Source organism: Nipponia nippon, unplaced genomic scaffold (genome assembly GCF_047370975.1).
Source record: "Nipponia nippon isolate SJK-2023a ecotype South Korea unplaced genomic scaffold, ASM4737097v1 scaffold_2, whole genome shotgun sequence".
NCBI lineage: Eukaryota > Metazoa > Chordata > Aves > Pelecaniformes > Threskiornithidae > Nipponia > Nipponia nippon.
The window spans coordinates 69,309,418-69,328,808 of record NW_028262336.1 but is presented as its reverse complement, the minus strand read 5'-3'; the positions used below and the strand labels follow the sequence as shown (position 1 = coordinate 69,328,808).

At 40.1% G+C, this 19,391-nt stretch overlaps 1 protein-coding gene across 2 annotated transcripts; it reads right to left on the bottom strand.

Moving 5' to 3' along the window:
- Positions 1 to 4,371: 4,371 nt before the first annotated feature.
- On the bottom strand, positions 4,372 to 14,302 carry ARGLU1 (arginine and glutamate rich 1). 2 transcript variants are annotated; one of them, XM_087757199.1, is made up of 4 exons: positions 13,719 to 14,300; positions 8,932 to 9,157; positions 6,500 to 6,583; positions 4,372 to 5,231 (listed from the first exon to the last, which is right to left on the bottom strand). In XM_087757199.1, the coding sequence occupies exons 1-4, from the start codon at positions 14,072 to 14,074 to the stop codon at positions 5,067 to 5,069; spliced, it is 831 nt and encodes a 276-aa protein (XP_087613325.1). In that variant the 5' UTR covers positions 14,075 to 14,300; the 3' UTR covers positions 4,372 to 5,066. The 2 variants fall into 2 exon arrangements, with proteins under 2 accessions (XP_087613325.1, XP_087613326.1); XM_087757200.1 differs by lacking the exons at positions 4,372 to 5,231; positions 6,500 to 6,583 and adding an exon at positions 6,606 to 7,068 and having other exon boundaries at positions 13,719 to 14,302.
- Between the last annotated feature and the right edge of the window lie 5,089 nt (positions 14,303 to 19,391).

Here is a 19,391-nt window from a genome sequence, read left to right as displayed (position 1 = left end):
ACGTGAGAGCAGGGGCTGGGGCGGGGGGGGCGGGGGGGTAAAAGCAAAACCAGCTCACAAACATTAGGAAGTTAGCAACCGGCTTCGGCCGCAGTGGCGGCTTCTCCGGGGGCTGTTTCAGGCGGAGGGCCCGGCAGGTATTTCGGGGTTTCCTGGCAGACAAACTCGCAGGGGAGAGGCTGCTGGGGGAGGAAATCCTGCCGCGGCCGGGGGAGCGGCGCCGCGGGCCCCCTGCGCCCGGGCGGCCCGGCCCGGCCCGGCGGGCGGGGATGGGCGGATGGAGGGATGGACGGGTGGATGGAGGGATGGACGGGTGGATGGAGGGATGAGCGGAGCCAGAGAGCAGGTGAGACCTGCCGTCCCCTCCAGCTTCAGCGAAAAACCGGGGCTCTGCCATCTGCACCGCTTAAACCTTTACTTTCTGTACCTCAGCCGGCCTTAAGCAAAAGTCGGGTTTATCGCTGAATAACCCGTTTCGGCTTCTTTCCGACAGCGATGTGGGCAATAATTACATAGATACTGGCTCTGATCTTGTGAAATCTATAACAACAAGGCAGCTAATCTGAATGGGATCGGGCCCACAATCCCCGATTCTCTTTTAAACATCAGTCTAAACATCGGCAATGAGAATACATGCGGCATTATTTTTTTTATTAAGTGGAAAAGCCCACCGTCATTCATCATTACTTGAAAATTTACCAATTTTGAAAGCCAAAAAGAGGTAACTCAATAGATACAATTACTGCTAAATTTAATAAAGACAAATGATCGCATGATTGACGCTTACTGATTTAAATGCATTGTTTATTGTTTGTACAAAAGGCCAAGCGTGCCAGATACTTGAAACAGCTCCTAAAATATCATTCACACCATAACAATGCATTTTCTGCACTTATGGTAGAGTGAGTATATATCTAGATGTTCATTTGCCTTCCCCATGTCTGTTTTATGACCACAATTTTGGTTAACCATAGGTTCTTAGAAAATGAGCTTGGCTCCTCCTAAACACAGCCATAGCGTTCAAGCAGCCTTGTAATAAAAATCAGAAGAGAAGTTGGTACATCCTAACCATGCATTTTAATTCTCGGTTTGACTTATTATTACACTGATTCTCAGTATCACTCTGTGAAAACAAAACCTCTTACATTAATTTGTGGTCTGCGATGAGATATGTGGGGTGGGAATCAAGAGCAGGGATCAAACCTCTGCTACGTGACAAGCCTTTTATACGGGTTTATGTCCCCCTGTGCAGAGCTGACCGCTGAGCCAGCGTAAACCTTGGTTCTACGCGTCAGTCCGGGAAAGATGATAGGCAGCATCAGGTTGTTCAGTATGGAAATGTCAACAGAGGCTCAGCACTCTTCAGCTGGCTAACAGAAGAGTGGGACGATTCAGGGAATAACCCTGAAATGCATGCGTTCGGTGGTACCAGCATGAAAAAGGAACAGAGGCGCGTGAAAGTCATGGTTCAGCTCCAGCTGGACGGGCCTGTTGGTCCGAAACTGTACCAGCCTGGGCGCTTCGACCATATCCTCCTGCCTTGGAATGAGCCTTAGGCACACAGGCAGCTCCACAGTTCTCTTCTGAAATAAATCACCTCGGCAACGCAAACTGGAAAGCGTTCGTCAGCTTGAATTTCACCTGAACGTGCACTGAGTCGAGACCCTACAACAGAGCTAATCCTTTCCCCCCTGCTTGCCAAAGGGACCACACATCCCCAGATACTCCGGAAACGTTTAACGAGACACTTCACGCAGTTAAAAGTGAATCACAACCAACGCCTTCATGTTTGGCGCACATGCAAAAAATGGCACAGAAACTCAAAACAATCCTAAGGGGGCACGTTAACAGCATCAGAGAGAGGGGTTACGATCTTCAAGTCAGCAAGGGCAATAGACAGGGTGAGGTTATGAGGTGGCACAAAGCTTAAGAGAAAAGGAGAGGCGATGAAGATGGATCCTTCTTTTTCAAGACAAGATAGGAGCAGATGAAGTATTGATACTTTAGTTAAGATAATACTGACATATCTGTCTACACGTAGGTACGCCAACCTAATTGTCTCTGCTTTGCTAAGCTTCAAGGGCACCCATACATTTCACAGCAGTCAGCTTTCCACTTGTACTTGGAAAAATGATGATAATGCACACGGGAAGTTCAAAAGGCGGTTTAACAAATCCCCAAAGTAACAGCACGCTGCTAGGGTACTGCTATAAGGCCTTCCACTCTCTCCTGCCTCTGCCGGATAGATGCATAGGTTGGTATTAAAATAATTCTCCGGGACATTTATGAACAGGGGTTGGGAAAACCTAAGATCTCTTTTGTCATGGTATAAGGGAAATGAATACTGCTCAAGGGAGGTGGCGACAAAAATGCCTCTCTGCCTCCCTTGGGGGGAAAGGACACCGCCCCCCCCCCCCCCCAAAAAAAAAAAAGTCTAACCAAAATTTGAAGTTGAAACTTCAAACTGCAATGAAATAAAAATTAAACACCCAACATAATTTCTAACAGCCATTTCTCTAGGTAGGTTAAGATCCTCATGTAGACCCACACACAGAGCTCATATTCAGTTTAATCACTACCTAAATGTCAGCCTACGTTCTAACCTACTTTGCATTAGACAGGCATCAAGTTTTAAGGGAATATAAGAACGTCTCAAGTTCTTATCATCAAATGTCAATTTACCCCCCCTCCCAAACCCTGTGCACTTCTTTATTTTCCCTGAAATCTACAGTATCCCTGAAGTCCTACAGTAATTTTAAAAAGAAAGAAAACCCCAAAATAATGCAAATATGATGTCCACCCGCACCAGCTCTACAAAAAGCTATCTAAGAAATTCAGAATGCTTTAGGACAGCGAAGAGTGGTTTCTACCAACTCAACTTCTGCCCCAAGAACAACAACAACAAAAAGAAATATGTAGCTGTTTTTCCTTTTTTGAGGGCAGGGGGAAGGAAACACAGGTAGGGAGGTGTGGAAGGGCAGAAGGGGCAATCCAATTGTGACTGGACATTTTGTCCACACAGTAGTCCTCAAGGTGTGACTGAAAATAACCTCTCAAAGTCCAAGCCTATGCCATGTTAAGTGTAAAGAACAAACGCTATGATTTAGCGGCAAATTAGCGATGCAGAACAAAACGTTTGATACCACAGCCGCATGTATGAGAGCTTAGCTTCTTGCTTTTAGAAGAGGAAACAAAAATGCATAGGTCTGTTTTGAGTATTGACTTTTAATAGCTTGTTTCTCATAAGGGAACAGGGGATGTTTTCTGTTTTAGAAATACAGGTATCAGTTGAGCTTTAAATACAGCCTGCTCCTGCCAACAGGTCATGTACATGATTTATTTGGCTTCAGCTTTTGTTTTTATGCATTAGGCAACCTTCAACCTTCTTTTGTAATACAATATATAGACAAATTTAAGTACAGTAATAGTGTAGGTATTTTACTGTCTTCACATTTTTCTTGACATACTGGACAAAGCGATACACATCAGTCTGCCCCCAAGCCCACGTTTCATACAAAGCACGTTGAATACTGCTTTCAGTGGCACACTCAGCTTGCTCCCATATTTCATTTGCCAAATCTACAGAACCAGATCCTTTGGGAATATCAGGAATTATTTCCAACTTTGTCCAGTGACATTCAAATGCTCAGGCAACTACTGGTAACTTTCATTTTACGGTTACTACAGATGTTGCATACCGACAGGAAAAAGAAAGTTTTAGAACTGGACAAGCTATAGCAATCCAGGTTTTGGTAGAAGAATTATATACAAAAAGGGGACTTTTATATATAGTTTTCAATCTGTAGTTTCATTTTTCAAAATAAAACCTGTATATATAAATGGATAACATTCAAGATCTGTATATGAATAACAGTTGCTTTCTGGCTAAAACAATATATTTAGACAGAATCTCACTTTCTGTTTTTCACTTGAAGTACGCTAGCCGTCCAGTCCTTTGGGAAAAAAACTTCCATTTTTAAAGTCCTTTAGGATCCATCAGATTCATTATATGGAAATGACCTTAACTTATACAATATACTATATTATGAGGTGAACTGAAGGGGATTAGATATCGAAGTATTGATCTGGGTGCAGTAAGCCAAACAGCTGTTTAAACATGATACTACAGCTGAAATAAGTCTCTGTCAGAATAAAAACCAACATTCATGAGAACAGCAGCAGCCATCAAAAACATTCACAACTGCAGGGATTTTGTACTGTGTGTAATTCTGCATTATAAGTAGGAGAAGCCACAACAGTTTAAAGCAAAATTAAAAAAAAAAATACCACTATAGTCTTGAATTTAATAATGTGAGTTGTTACTCTCAGAGCTGTTTATAGAAGTGTACTAAAAAAATTTACTTAAACATATGAATTTAAGACTTTCACTTTATTCAGCAAATTGGTTTATTTACACAATGGGGAACGCTGGTTGAATGCTGTCAATGTAATAAAAACAAATCTAACAGAGACAATACTGAACTCTCTCTATGTATTCATAGCAGAAATGACAAACTATTTCCTTACCTGTATCAGGAACATCAAGCGCAACAATGGGACAGTATCATAGGACACTGATTTAACAATAAACCACAGAGGTCCAGTAATACTATGGCAATTTACTCATGTATTTACTGACTTTAAAAAAAAAAAAAAAAATTAAAAGTCAGCAATACCCAGTATAAAGTTCTGTCAATTATCAGAGTCAAACTCTGATGAGTAGGTCAGTAAAACCTTATCAGATCATCCACAATTCATAAAGTGACCTGATCTGTTTCAGACCACTAATACAGAAACAAAATTGATGAGAACAGATTACCCTCTAAAAGGCAACAATGATCTGATAAGGGTTTAACTTAATGGAATTTAAAAAAAAAAATTAAGAATTGCAGAGCACAGCCCCTATTAGAACAAGCTAACTTTCCAGACTTTCAAAAAAGACAAAAAAATATTTGAGAGAAAAAAAAAAAAAAACACTTCAACATGAAGCTACCATACAAAGTTTTTTTGTTGTTTTTTTTTGTTTGTTTCTTTTTTTTTTTCTTTTAAGAGTTCAGAGTTGCAATTTAATCCTGGCTTTTTAGTGAGAAGGACAGTTTTGGCCTAGACTTTCCTTTGCCCAGGATAATTTTTTGCTCTTCCTTTTGCTGACGTTGTCTCTCTTGTTCTAGTTTCATCCTCTCCTCATGAATCTTTCTTTGTTCTTCAACAATTTTCAATTGTTCTTCAGCCTATATATGAAAATGGTAGAATTTAGGCCAGCATATTTTGTAGTCATAAAAGCAATTTACAAGTCCGTATTAACTTCCAAACAGGTCCAATCCTGCACAGTTATGTAAGCAGTTCTACCTGAGCTAGATGCCATAGTTGGTTTCAGTGAAACTGTTTATAAAATGGTTATTTGAATTGAGTTTAGAAGAAACACTGAAAATTTTTTACAGCTAATGCACCAAAATCTTGAGTGCTTACGCGCAACGTTTCTCAGCATTGCTTTGCAAACACCACATTACTTTTCAATTAAGGAAGTCAGTGTACATATAGAGAAGTTCCCCTGACACCTGTCACGTGTCAGATGAAAGCAGAATATAATGAAGCAACAGACCTTCAAACAGAGGTCTCCCCGCTCCAAAACCCATCTATAACCCCTTCCTGATTCAAAACCATCTTTACTTGATTTGTAACAAGTCAATCCTTATACTGACTTATGTTTCTTATGGCTCTTCCAATGGTCTTCTAAAGGTGCTTGTTTTGTTCATTACGTCAGTTAATACTTGGAATTTTCTATTTGGCCCATTTCCACCATATGAGTTTGGGAAAAGGGTAAAACAGAAAGAGATCTAAAGCAGATTTAGTTCAAACGAAGAGTTTGAATAAGCATCATCTATACCTGAAAAAGGTGCAATTTCTTGGGTAACTGAAACCGATAGAGTTCAGTCAGGATTTAGAAGCAGCTTAGTTTGGCTTATCATTAGTTGATTATAATCAGCTAAATCATAGTGAATGTTCTCATGAGGCAGGCACCTGCTTAAATAGGCTTGGAGACCAACATAAGCTAGACTTTCATAACTTAGACATCTTAAGCTTATGCTGAAAGTCCCTTTCAGCACTTGTATAACAACATTATACTAGTCTCAAATCCAGTTTGTACTTGTCCTGCTCAATGAAATGGAATTAGTCACTTCTGTTCTAGAAGTTCTGAACATGTTTGCAAACTTACTTCAACCTTCCCTGTGAGATACGGTTAAAAATGAACTTTTTAAATTCTGAAGGCAGCTATCTTCCTCTAAATTAACTGCACCTGAACTATTTTTTCAGACTAGTATTACTGCTAAGGGTCTGGTCTCTTACGCTCAAGGAAAGGAGAGCAACGCTACTGACATAACCGGCAATAGACAAGTTAAACTCCAGAAAGGTTGAATTTGTTTATTTTAATTGTGTTGCAAATCAGGCAGAGGGACCTGTATTCCCCTACAGAAATGTTAACTACATCTTCACATACCAGTTTAGCTTGTGCTTCTGCAATTTTTCGATTATTCTCTTCTAGTATTCGCTCTAGTTCCTCACGCTTTGCACGCTCTTCTTCCTAAAGGGGAGGACAGGGCAAGATGTTAGTAAAGTAAAATATTAATTTCTGCATGTTCACTAATCTTTCTCAGAATTCTTTTGTGAACTGACTTAAAGTGGCAGCTTTACAGCCACCTATTTTGTCTCACAACGGTAAATTGTGCAGCCACTAAAACTGGTTTCTAGTACTCAATTTAAATCATCCCGCCCAGTCCAAACAGCAACCAACTAAACCCTCCCTAATCATAGAATCCTGACAATTTATTACTAGAATTTTAATATCACACAAATCAACAAGGACAACTACAAAAACTGGATAGTATTTACCAAATTAAAAAGTAATATAGAAAATATAAATAAAGTGAATAGTTTGTCTCACCAATTAAGTATACCTACGTATTCTTTACCTATACTCCTTTAATCAGCATTAAAAGTTGAATATTTACTGTCTTGTCCAGTGTCCTGCAGAGTGTGCTCCTCGGCTGCCATACGCGCCAGCTTCCTCTTTAAAATGATTTGTACTGTTAGCTTGGCAATACCTGCATCAGCAGCTCAACCATTTATAAAGAAACAACATACAAGGAAGGCTGAGCTGAGGAATGCAGATGTTTATGATAAGAAGGAACAAAAATATGTAAATCATTCCTAAGGCAAACAATTAATAAGAAAAATACATTTACTGTTAGTGAAAAATACAAATGGTAATCCATACTTCATGGAGCTATGGGCTTCTTTCATGGGCAGAATGGACTTAACATTCAATATTTTGACAATTTTAAGACAGCTGAAACTGTCATTTGCAGTCTGAACTTGGAATTCAGGAGTCCAGGGAAGGCAAGATCAGGAAATAAAGCCTTGTAATTGTTGTTTTCTTGGTGAATTTTATGGAACTCTGTTATGCAACTCAAATATGAAGACTGCGTGAAAGTTTTTGAGGTGTTTCAGTTCACGTAATATATATCCGAATTATTTTAATATTTGGAAGATTTAAAGTTAGCCAGAGGTTTGTGTCTGTGTAAGAAAAAAAAGTTAATACGAACAAAGCAAGCATACGAAGAGAAAACTTCTTACTATGACTAGTAACCAGCTACTAGCTAGCACACTTCACTCCAGGCATGGAAGTTTGTTCTGTGTTATAAAGAACTGATGGGACTTCTTCACATCACATTGACAATAGCAAAAATACTTAAAAAAAAAAAAAAGTCATCCATCTGATCAAATGAAAACCTCTATACATGAAGCATTTGCTGACTATAGACATCTAAATTCAACTTCAATTCCTTCATAGTTAAGGTTTTAATTTGCAAAACAAGTGTAATTTACATTCTTAATATTTGTTGTAACTCAGTGTTCTGGGTTTTTTTTGTTTTTAATTTAAAGATATTATGTGACACACAAGTCACATTGAGGATGAAGGGGAAAGCTTCATTGCTACTGTCTTTCCTTTTGTAAGCCAATTGAAATATTAATTTAAAATAAACTGTGTAGGAGGTAGAGAGAAAAAGGCACTTGAGACTTATGACTACTTAGCACAAATTTCCTTTACAGTTTAAAGTTTGTCTTGAAATTTCTGGATCCTGGAATGATTGGTGCAGGCAGGCATCAAAGCCTTTAGTAGCAAATTACTGTCTCAGAAAGACATTTTCAGCTTCTGCTCCAGCTGCTGATTAAAAAAAAAAACAAAAAAACCAAAACCAAAAACCCAAGTCACATGTTCAGCTTGACTTCAGACAAGGGCAACCTGCTCTTTTATAACTTCTAGGGAAAAAAAAAAGGAGTTGTTAGTAGTTATTAAAAATTGATATAATGATTTGGACATAGATCCTCCGTGAAGACGTGGATGGGCTTATGCTCGAAGTCCCAGAATTAGTCCAATGTATGCTCAAGGAAAATGTTCGTTTTAAATGAAGAGTAAGAAACCTATTTGTTAAAAGACAGGTACTGCAGCTCACTGCTGGACCCTGCTTTTTGCCTGACTGAAGGCAAAAGCCTCTTACAGTCTAGGTAAACAAAATGAAATAAATGAAGGATACATAATTACAGATTTTCAATACCCTTCCCCAAAAATGAAAGGACCGCTGATAAATCCTGCAGCCATGGCAAAAGTTTCAAACAATTATGAAATATGTAGGTCAGTTCCATTAAAAATCAAGTATCCTTGTTCAGGTTTTAGGAGAATAACTGTTTTAAGTATCAGTGAGCTCCTCTGAATAGGCTAGAAATTAAGTTTCGCAGCAATGCAAGTTTATACGAGAAGGGAATTAGATTTGCTGTATTCCATCTCTTTCTGAACCGAACAGGAGGCACAAACCGACACTGAAAGTTTTGCCATGGACTGTCTCTACTTTCCAAACGACCGAGCGTTACCTCTCTGGCTTTTTGTGCTGCAAGTTCAGCTTGTCGCTGTCGCTCGAGTTCTTCGAGCAACTGTTTTTCCATGATGCGCTTAGCCTCCTCCACCCTGCGGAGAACCTCTCGCTCAATCTCATCCTTCCTTTTCTCCAACTCTTCTTCTACACGTTTAGCCACAAGCTCTTCCACTCTTCGAGCAGTTTCTTCCTCTATAAGTTTCTCTTCAATTTCCTGTTGACGACTAGAAAATGCGAACACGAGGATTACCTTTTTAATCAATAAAGAACGGTTGCATTGAAACAAACTCTTGCAAATGCACAGCATCAGCCACGCTACTGAATCAACTTTTTAACCGTCTTATACAGACAGATCATATATTTAAAGAATGTTTTGCCCTACATTTAAGGAAAAGTGAATATTCAGGCAACCAGTGTTCCTAACCCAGGGAACTCATTCAGACCACAACATATATAGCATCTTTCCATATCTCAAGACACCAAGCTTAATACGACACCTTACCATACTACTACTTCATCATTTTTAGGGAAAAAAAGAAAAAAAAAAAGGGGGGGGGCCAGGGGGAGGGAGACATCCCCCAGCTTTGGCCATCTTTCACCCTTCAGGAACTTGAATTTTAAGTCACATGTAGCAATAATATCTTGTAAAATCTTGTCTTAAAGCCACCACCTCAGAAGCACCAAACTAATCTCTAATAACTAAAATAGAAGATAGAAGCAATAAAATCTGTAATTTGAGTATTTTAGTAAGAACTCCAGGTGTTGTTTCTCTAATCTAGTTATCCAATAATATACCTTATCAAGTTTCAAATACTTCAGCTCTCCTTAACTTCTTTATTGCAGCACTCTATTTCTACTGTAATTATCCAAAATAAAATATATCAAGTGCTAAATAAATCCTTGCAACCTTTACAGTTTTCTGCATTCTGAATTTCGGAAGTATTTACAAATGTCTTCTTGTCTTTACTTTTGTTTAGCAGCAGCGTTATCAATTAGCCTGATCTCTGTTTTAAGTTTTCATTAAAAAGGATACAAAAAGACTAGGTCAATTCACAGGTTTATTACCAAGCGCAGGAAAAAAAAAAAACTTCCAGGTAGTAATCACTAGTACAATATAGCAATTAGATATCTGAAGATCAACAAAAGTGAATTCTGTATAGCTATGTTTCTTATAGTACTATTTATTTAGAATTATTATGGGCTTTGGGGAGAAGGTTGTTCTTTTCTAACCTTGAAACCCAACTTTCATTTTAAGTATTCTGTGAAGTATGGAACAATCTTATAAACTTATCTTCTGGCCTGTCAGCACCAGAAATCCATGATTTACAATAACAACTACTGTTGTAATACCCTAACATGCTGTCATTTTCATAATGTTTGCATTTTTCTACCTTACTTCTATTGAGAGACATAAAACCAACTTTGACTAAAAAAAAAGAAAAAAGAAAAAAAAAAAGAAAAAATGAAAAAATGTTACAGGATTTACTAAATTTTAGATTTCCCAGTGTACAATTTGCTAACATGCAATAGGAGATAATAAAGTACAGATTACCGATCTAGACAAACATGAAAGGTGAAAGGCTTCCAAATTCCCCCTGTTCATGTATATTCTTTTCAATAGTGTGCTCAACACAATGGATAGTCTATCTCCTTCAGTAAAAAGTTCTGGAACCCCCAACTTAAATGTTCAGCCCCAGAACACAAATTTTATTCTTCCATTCCTCAAGAGATAGCAAACTTATTCAGTGACACATTAGGCCAGCATTCACTTTTCCTAAAACGACACAAAACATCTTGAGGCGATATTTTCAGAAAAACAAAAACCCAAAGCCACCACCATCCAGAGAAATGCATCAACTCCATTCTGTTAGTGTGTCACTACCAAGCCACTACTACCTACCATTCTTTTTGGATGGAAGGTGGGGGAGGGGTCAAAAGTTTAAAAGATAAATTTTTAAACACCCTTTATATACAAAGTGGCCTTTTACTTTTAAAAGTTTTTCTTCCCTCTTAAGGGTATTTATTCAGCAGCGAGTACTCTCACCACCCTGTACTGATACAGCTTACCACTACATAATAGGCTGTTCTACGGAAATCATTTTTTCAGAAAGCTCATATTCACGTGTTTTATTCAACTACTTCAGCTTTACATTTAACACTATGGAAATCTAGAATAAAAGTTATCTAATTGAATAAAGATAGCACATAGTTATAAAAAAAACCCCTGACACTCAAGTCTGAATTAAGTTTCCAAATATCCTCAGCAATTGATGATGTACTCAAATTACGCACTCTGCCTGCACACGTTTCATTCTTCTCACCCCAACAAATTCCATTCAAATTTAATCAAACCAAGCAAATATACCTTTTCACATTCATGGGCTATGACAATATTACAAATATATAATAACTGTTAAGTGTAAGCAACCACATTTCTTGAAACACTAGAAAGAAGGGAAATAGAATAAAGTAAAAATTTCTTCTCAAAGTTAATTTATAAGACCAACTTGTGCCTATGGCTAAAGATAATATAATTCAAATCATGGCTTTGAGTTTATCAAGAGAATCAAATTATAAACACAGGTATAAATTTCAATGACTTATTCTGTAGTTTATACTAACTATTCATTATTCTTTTTAAGTCACATGAACTTACAGTATTTTATTTATAGGTGTAAGTTTATCATCCTGACCTACTGAGCCATGACTCCAGAGAAACAGACAAGTCATTAATGTAAAAATATTTTTAGTATGTTCCATTTCCTCCTTAAAGAGTAATTTTATAAAATCTGCAGAAAAGAAGCTGCTTAGATTTCAGCAGATTTCTGAGGAAAAAAAAAGTCATATTTGCAAGGCCTTTACAGAAAACTAGCATGACAGGAAAAAGCAGAAGTTAGGATTTGAACAGACAGGAGAAGAAGAAAGTCACTTTCAATATACAAACTGTCCACTAGTTAATTCAGTTAGCAAGAGAAGTACTTCTTTCCTTCACTAACATGAGTATATACCAACATATATAACACAATTTACAGGTAACTTATTCAAATACCATAGTTTTCTACTCTATTCAGTTTTATTGCTTTGTCTTTTTGAAATTTAAAATGTATTCTAGAAGTATCAAAATCTGTACCAAATCTTTTCCAATACTGCTTCTCCCTCAGGAGTTTACTATTCTGTTGCCAATATCACTCAAATGTCATACTCCTCCTATACAGACTTCATGAGTATTCTAAAATTTCAAAGCTAACTTATACTGAAAACTTACTGCAGAAAATAATTGAAATGTATGTCGCTACATCTAATGTTACTGAATGAATTTCATTCAGTTTCAATTTGAGCACTCCACAGCAAAAAAAAAGGTGATCAAATATTTTAGATGTATTATTTAAAGATTATAAACACCTCATTTTCCACAGGCACTTGAACAGATCCTCTCTCAACTTTCAAAGCCTGCACACAGGCTAACCATAAAATTCTCCACTAAGACTAACATCATTTAATATTTTAAGTTAGATAGTATCTATTTTTTGTGTCATGTTCTCTTTCTTCAATCTTTAAATCCATTTACATAATATTTAAAAGAATACATATGAACTAAAATAGCTCCAATATACTAAGATACGCTATTCACTGTATTGTCAAATTGTTAAGCACATTCCAATCCTTCTTCCCAGATACGCATGGAATATTCTTATCAATTTAGGTACTGAGTAAAACTATAAACTGAAAAATTAGGGTAAATAACTCAGAAAGCCTTCAACATTTTCACGTGTGTTTGTGTTACCATGCAAGTTTTTGATGATGTTGCTGTCAAATTCTGAAGTTCGCAAAGGAGATTACCAACAAACAAAAATGAAAGTGACAACTCAGGACGATCAAGCCTTCTGAACTACAATTAATATTTCATTAGAACAACATCGCTGAAATAAAACTGAAAGCTCCACCTGAGAATTAACAGAACTAGTTGGCTTCACCCGTACAAACAACTGCTATTTCTGGATTCAGCGTCCAATGAGCGAGGGTAACATTCAAAGAACAAGAATCGCTTTATGACAACTGTTAAAACCGTTGTTATCTCTGCTGTGTAAAGGTCTCTCTCATAGCTTAACAATATTGCTAAACACCTTAACGCACATCCAACGTTTGTTAAAACAGAATTTATCTATCTCTGTAGACTTTATAAATAACCGCATTCCCCATAACGAAAACTGAAAAAGGAAAAGGTTTCAAATGAAACGAGCCACCGGATCTCACTGTCCCATTTGGCAAGAAAATTTAAAAAAACCCTCAGTGTTAATATAACCGTCGTAAAGTGTTTCTTAAAACCCTCGGCCCAGCAGCTCCAGGTGCCTCCGCTGGACGCGGAACAAGAAGCTCCACGCAAAAAAAGGGGAGGGGCGGGCGGTGTGGCAGCGCCGCACAAAGCCTGCGGGCCGCGGGGCCTCCTCCGCAGAGAGGAGCTTACGCGCAGCGCAGGGGAGCGGCGGCAGAAGGGAAGCGGGCAGAGCCAGCGGGCGGGGCGGCAGCCTGGCACCCCGAGCGGGCGGCTCCTAAGGCACCGGAGGCAGCCAGGCTTTAGGGAGGGGAAGGATGGCGGGAAAACGGGCAGAAGCGAGGCCTCAGCGAGGGCCTGAACGCCTTTCTCCCTGTCGCAGGCGGCCCTGGTCTGGAGGAGGAAGGTGCGGAGAAAAAGGGACCCGGGCGAGGAGCGCCTCCTGCCCTCCCCCTGCCCCTCGCCCCCCCGCCGCCGCCCCCTGACGCCCCCAGCCCAGGCCCGGGGCTCACATTTTCCGCTGCCGCTCGAACTCCGCTTTTTTCTCCTCCTCCTCCCGCTTCTGCTTCTCGTCCAGGCTGCTGCGCTTGCTCACCGTGCGCCCGAAGATGTCGATGCGGTCGGGCGGGGAGGAGGCGCGATCGCGCTCCCGCTCCCGGTCGCGGCGGGAGGAGGGGGCCGTGTTAGAGCGGGAGCGGGACCGGGACTCGCGGCGCCGGTTCCGCTTGCTCTCCCGGGACTTGGAGCGCTTCCGCGCCCGCTCCTTCTCCCGGGAGCGCGACCGCGATCGGCTCCGGTTCTTCTTGTTGTGCTTGGAGCTCTTGGTGTGCTTGGAGCGGGAGGAGCTCCGGCTGCGGGACCGACCCATCCCGGCAGAGGAGAGGCCGCGCCGGCGACCGCCCGACCACCCCCGCCCCCTTCGCTAGCGGCGCCCGAGAGAGGTGCGAGGAGGCTCTGCGCGCATCAGCCCCGCCCGGGCGGGACCCTCGTCCTCTCCCTTCCCGCCGCTTTGCGCTGCGAGGAGAAGGAGCAGGCCCCGACAGCAGGAGCAAGTCCGGACGCAGGCAAGATGGCGGCCCTAGCAGAGCGGTGACTCTCCTCTTCCGCCCCACAATGCACCGCGCCGCGCTCGAGCCGTTTACTCCCCCTCCCCCCCACCTCCGCCTCCGGCGCCGCGCCGGAGGAGCACGAAAGCACTCGGTAATGTTCGACAACCAATGGGAAGCGCCGCTCCAGGAGGAAGCCCGTCATGCAGCGCTTCCACTCCGCGCATGCGCGCGGCGCAGTCCCGGCGGGCGGCGGGCGCCGGGCGCCGCCGGCGGAGGCGTTTCGGGGCGGTTATTTAGGGCCGGGGCGGGTGAGGGGCCGGGGCGAGGCTTTCGGGAGTTCGCCGGTGGTCTGGGAGCTGCCCCGCTCGCTGGCGCCCCCAGCAGTAGCGCTGTACTTGCCGTTAGTGCAGGGGGGCTTCGGCCCGGCCGTGGTGAGCGCGGCCTCTTAAAGATCCCCGGTGTGTGGCCGGGGGAAGTCTAGGAGGGAACGGTGAGGGGCACTTGAGGCGTGTGGAGGCCCGTCCAGCCCGGGAGGCCGCCTCGGGAAGCGTCCGAGGGCCAGGCCAGTAGGTGCGGTGCCGGCGGGGGATGTTTCCCCGGTCTCTCGCCTTTGCGGCGCAAGGGCCGCCCGCGGGAGCGCTCCGTCCGTGGGGTCCCCCGCGGCCGGTTTCCCTGCGGTGCCCTGTCCGGGGAGCGGCAGCCCCGCGGCCAGCGCCCAGGTGCTCCACAGAGGAGGAACTACTACGTTTTCCTTTAATTGAAGTTTTTTTTAAGCTGTGTTTTTTTTCTTTTTGGGTTGTTTGTTTGTTTGTTTGTTTGTTTTGACATATAGGGGACAGAGGGAATCTATCACTGTAGATTAAGGAAGTTATGAAAAACATTTAAACTTCCTAATAAATTGTGAAAATTAGTTTTTCTGAGTACTCCGTTGAACCACATAGTTACTGGGATCTGTTTCATTATAGCTAATCTCTAACCTGGCACAACGAATGGGTGTTTTGACTGTAGGGTGAGTTTACCTGTACACGTTATTGTCCTTTGTTAACAACAGGTATGTAGGTAAAGGAAGCAGCTTCAGGTCAGGCAGAGAGCATGAACTAGTGATTCAGTAGGTGTCTCTGAGATTTTTATCCCAGTTCTGCCATGGAATCATTAGTCTCTTCTGCCATAATAAAATTTGCAACTGATGTTATTCTTGATTTCAGATGAACTGGTGCAAGCTATAGATAGTTCAGCTTGCTCTTTACTTTCAGTGGAAATTAGATCCTTGATATCTTTCACAATTTGGGATCTTTTTTAAACTTACTAAAAATGTAGACCTGTTTTAATAGGTACATTTTACAAAACATTCCTTTAGTCACTGGACAAAATCCAATCTCATCTAAAGGTCTTTTCATTTAATTCTTTTGTCTGACTGACTTGTCGTCTTTTTCGTGAAGGAGGACTTTCTTATTTTGAAATTCAGACTTACTCTAATTAGTACCAAAAATGAATAAAATTGAAGCATCTTTCTGACAGACCAGTTTGCAAGTAACAGCAGAGTAATGGACATTGTGAAACCTGCATGGCAGGAATTCCAGAGTCACAGACCCTGGGAGCACTTGTTTGTTTCTAGCCCTGGGGAAGTTCATGCAACAGGTAACTTAAGAAGTTGACAATCAGACCTTTTAGCTCCGAACCTGGCAGGTGAGTTTCCAGCTGGCATAATTTCTACAGCAACTTGTCTACAATTGAGTACTGGAGCTTTTAAGTTCGTATGATGCAACAGGTTCTGATTAAAAGTTCTATCATAATTTTATTAGTACTACATTCCATATTGGATGTACCAAACCTTACCTGGAATGTAGAAGGGAAAAAACAAAACGGGACATCACTAGTTGTTTTACAGTCAGTTATAAGTATAAATGAGTTTTTTAAATATTCACCATAAGCTGAGTTTTCTCCTTGGTAAATCACTGTTAACCGAACCTATTTTTAGCACCTTGGTTGTCTGAAGAAATATCAATTTGAACTGCAGAATTCTATTCCTATTTAGTAATATTGATTCATCAGAATTATAAAATGCAATATACAATATTTTATGAGAACAATTAATGATGATAGATTGTGACGAATGAAGAAATTATATGGTGAATGAAATAATTTTCCCCAGTCCATTATTGTATTGCTCCATCTCAGTTTTTTTTAAAACTCCAATAAGAGCATGAGATTTTTAATACCTATACTAGGTTAAGGTCATTAGTCTGTTTGCTTTGTTATTTATGAGGACTAAATTCTGGAAAAAGCTCCTTTTCCTCTTAAAAAATACATTCCTGAGAGCTGACAAGTTGGTAGAAGAACATTCCTATCTGTGATTTCTTTTTTACTTTGAAATTTGCTAGTGTTTTTTTTATCCTATCATCTTATTTTTCCTAGCTTAACAGTAATAAAATATTAATAGTTAGGATTTTTCCCCCCAAGTGTAATTACAATTGATATGGAATTACAGTACCAAAAGGAAGTTTTAATAAATTTAAGAACCTTGTTTCATTAAATGATTTCATTTCTTGTTTTCAGTTAATTGAAAAAGAAGATGGTCACTTCCCATGTCAGTTCCCTTTCAAAATTTTCAATATTTGGTTAAACTCGTGTAACTTTTTCTGGATTAAATACTACTAGGATTTTTGAATTTTTAATCACATGTAAATCTGTGTATTGTTCATGGTTTCGTAGCCATACTTCATTTATATGCCCTCTTGTGTTTTTGCATTATTTTTCTCCATTTTAATATATCTCGGTATATTGAAATGCATAATTTGCTTCTTAAAATGGTTGCCTTAGAGTTGGAAAACACCTTATTTGACAGGTAAATGGTGGCATAATTAAAGCACCTCACCCTTCTTTACTAAGGCTACTGTCATCACATCAAATCTCTCAACCTATAGGCATTTGGGGGTAGCCCTGTGGAGGTACAGTGTTCTGATAATCTCCAGATCATACCTGCTCTCACTTACACCATCGCTTTTGTCATTAGCTGGGTCAAGAGGAATCTTGGGAGATTAAAGGTGGATTACTTTGGTTTGCGTTAGTGTGGCACAGCTGGATGTAAGAGCTTTGTAATAGGTCTAAACCAGAAGAACTTTGGAGGGTAAGCAGAGAAAGCAACAGAGAATAATAGGATAAGGTGTTTGGTATATAATTTACTGTCATCTGGCATAGCCTGGCTCACAAGAGGGCAGGAGTAGTGCAGAAGAGTTAAGTTCTTGGAAGGAAAAAAAAAGGTGGTTTAAATGTGTGTTGATTCTTTTAAAGTAGCTATTTCAGCCTGAGTTTATTACAAGCTCAGAAACTATGTATACAGGGTTTGGGTTTTTTTAAAGTATGAGTCAGCACTGTGATTCATGTGACATAGATCACAGAAGCTATGCAGGTGTAGAAGTTGTATTACTTAATCACTTTTTCTTTATTTACACCTAATGCCAATGTTGCTTGTTTTGCTTATGCATTTTCTGTCAGCTGTTCTGTTTCTCTTTTAGCAGCGCTGTGGAGTTGGGAGCTGCTAAGCTGCAGAGGTAGGGAGATGAAGCATCTGGAAGACTGGCAGAACAGCTGTGAGGAAGGCATGGCAGCAGCATGGAACGGTTGGCAGAAGGGGAGGTCTTTCTAAAACTTGAGAGGATAAGTCATTAAGACTGCTGCTGCAAAGGACCCCTTTGAAAAGGGAAGAAAAAGTTTAATTGAAAGAAGGGAGAAGAAACCCGGTACAATGAGAAGTTAAATAAATGGAAAGGGTTTTCACATTGAACCTACACAGAAAGGCTGGGTAGATTGTATACATAAGTATAGTTATTAGCTAAAATACTCCTCTTCCATATGTTCAGATGACAATCATATCCTTGGAAAATGAACAATACTGTACAGAATGCTGTTGAAAGTGTTTTCTAATTTGGATATGAAAAAAGGCACAGCTTTAGTAATCAGGACTAGTGTGTGGATATATGATAATCAAATTAATTTAAAACAATATCTATTTTCATTCCCATGTGGATTTAGTTTTAGAAAAGAAATGAAATTACAAAATCATGATCAACGTGGGAATTTTTAAGTGACATTAATTATCAATGTCAGAGGACATTTTACGATTTTTATTTTATTTAACTTCACTTACTGCTTCTTTAATGTTTGGACTACTTTCTCCTTTCTGCATGGAAGAAGGGAAAAGGAACATACATTTGCTTGCTTTGTTCATATTGCCTAGTCAATTTAGGTCCTAAACAAAAGCTCTTGAATACCATTAGAAGTGGTGAATGTAAGTTTTGATCACAACTTGACACTGATCTGCAAGCTGTGTATCCACAATGATATGCCTTTTTCTCATAGTGAATATTTTTTTAAATCATTGATATTGTATGGAGTATGCAGATTTAATGTCACATCAAGTATTTATATCTGGACCTAAGACTTGGTTCATTGAAGATGGACAGTAATCCAATCAACCTTCTTCAGCAGCTGCATAATCATGGAGCTACTTTAACTCTGTAGGCATATTCTGATTTATCTGAAAGATTTCATAGCAATTGTAGTATTCGGTATCTTTAATTAGGGACTTAAGCCAATCAGAAATGAGTTGAGGTGTCATCTAAGCCTCATGAGGGACTGATCCCATGTGAATACTTGGATAATTCCTTAAAAAAACAAAAAAAACAAACAAAAAAACCCCACAACCCAAACAACAAAACAAACCAGAGTAGCAATGGACACTGTTATTCAAAACCAGGTTGCCCATGATCCAGTGATTAGCATAGTGGTTAGACTAGTTGGACAAGCAAGAAAATTGGATTCAGGTGTGTCCTCATTCATATCAATGTCTCTTCCTTCCCATGACAGTATGTTAATCGCCAGGCCAGTATCTAGGCTGGAGGAAGGTGGGAAGTGAGTTAGGGTCAAAGTCCCCTTCTGCTTCCTCAGTTGAAACCAAGTGGATTTCACAAAATACAAAATAGACATGTTCAGATGCAGGAGGCAACATGGTTGTAACCTAATGACTGTGGTACTCTGGAACGGGGGGAAAGATTTGCCGTGGATTTAAGTCTCTATTCAAAAGACTGGTTTTGAATTTTATTAAATAATCATGAGAAAAGACATGGGGCTAATCCT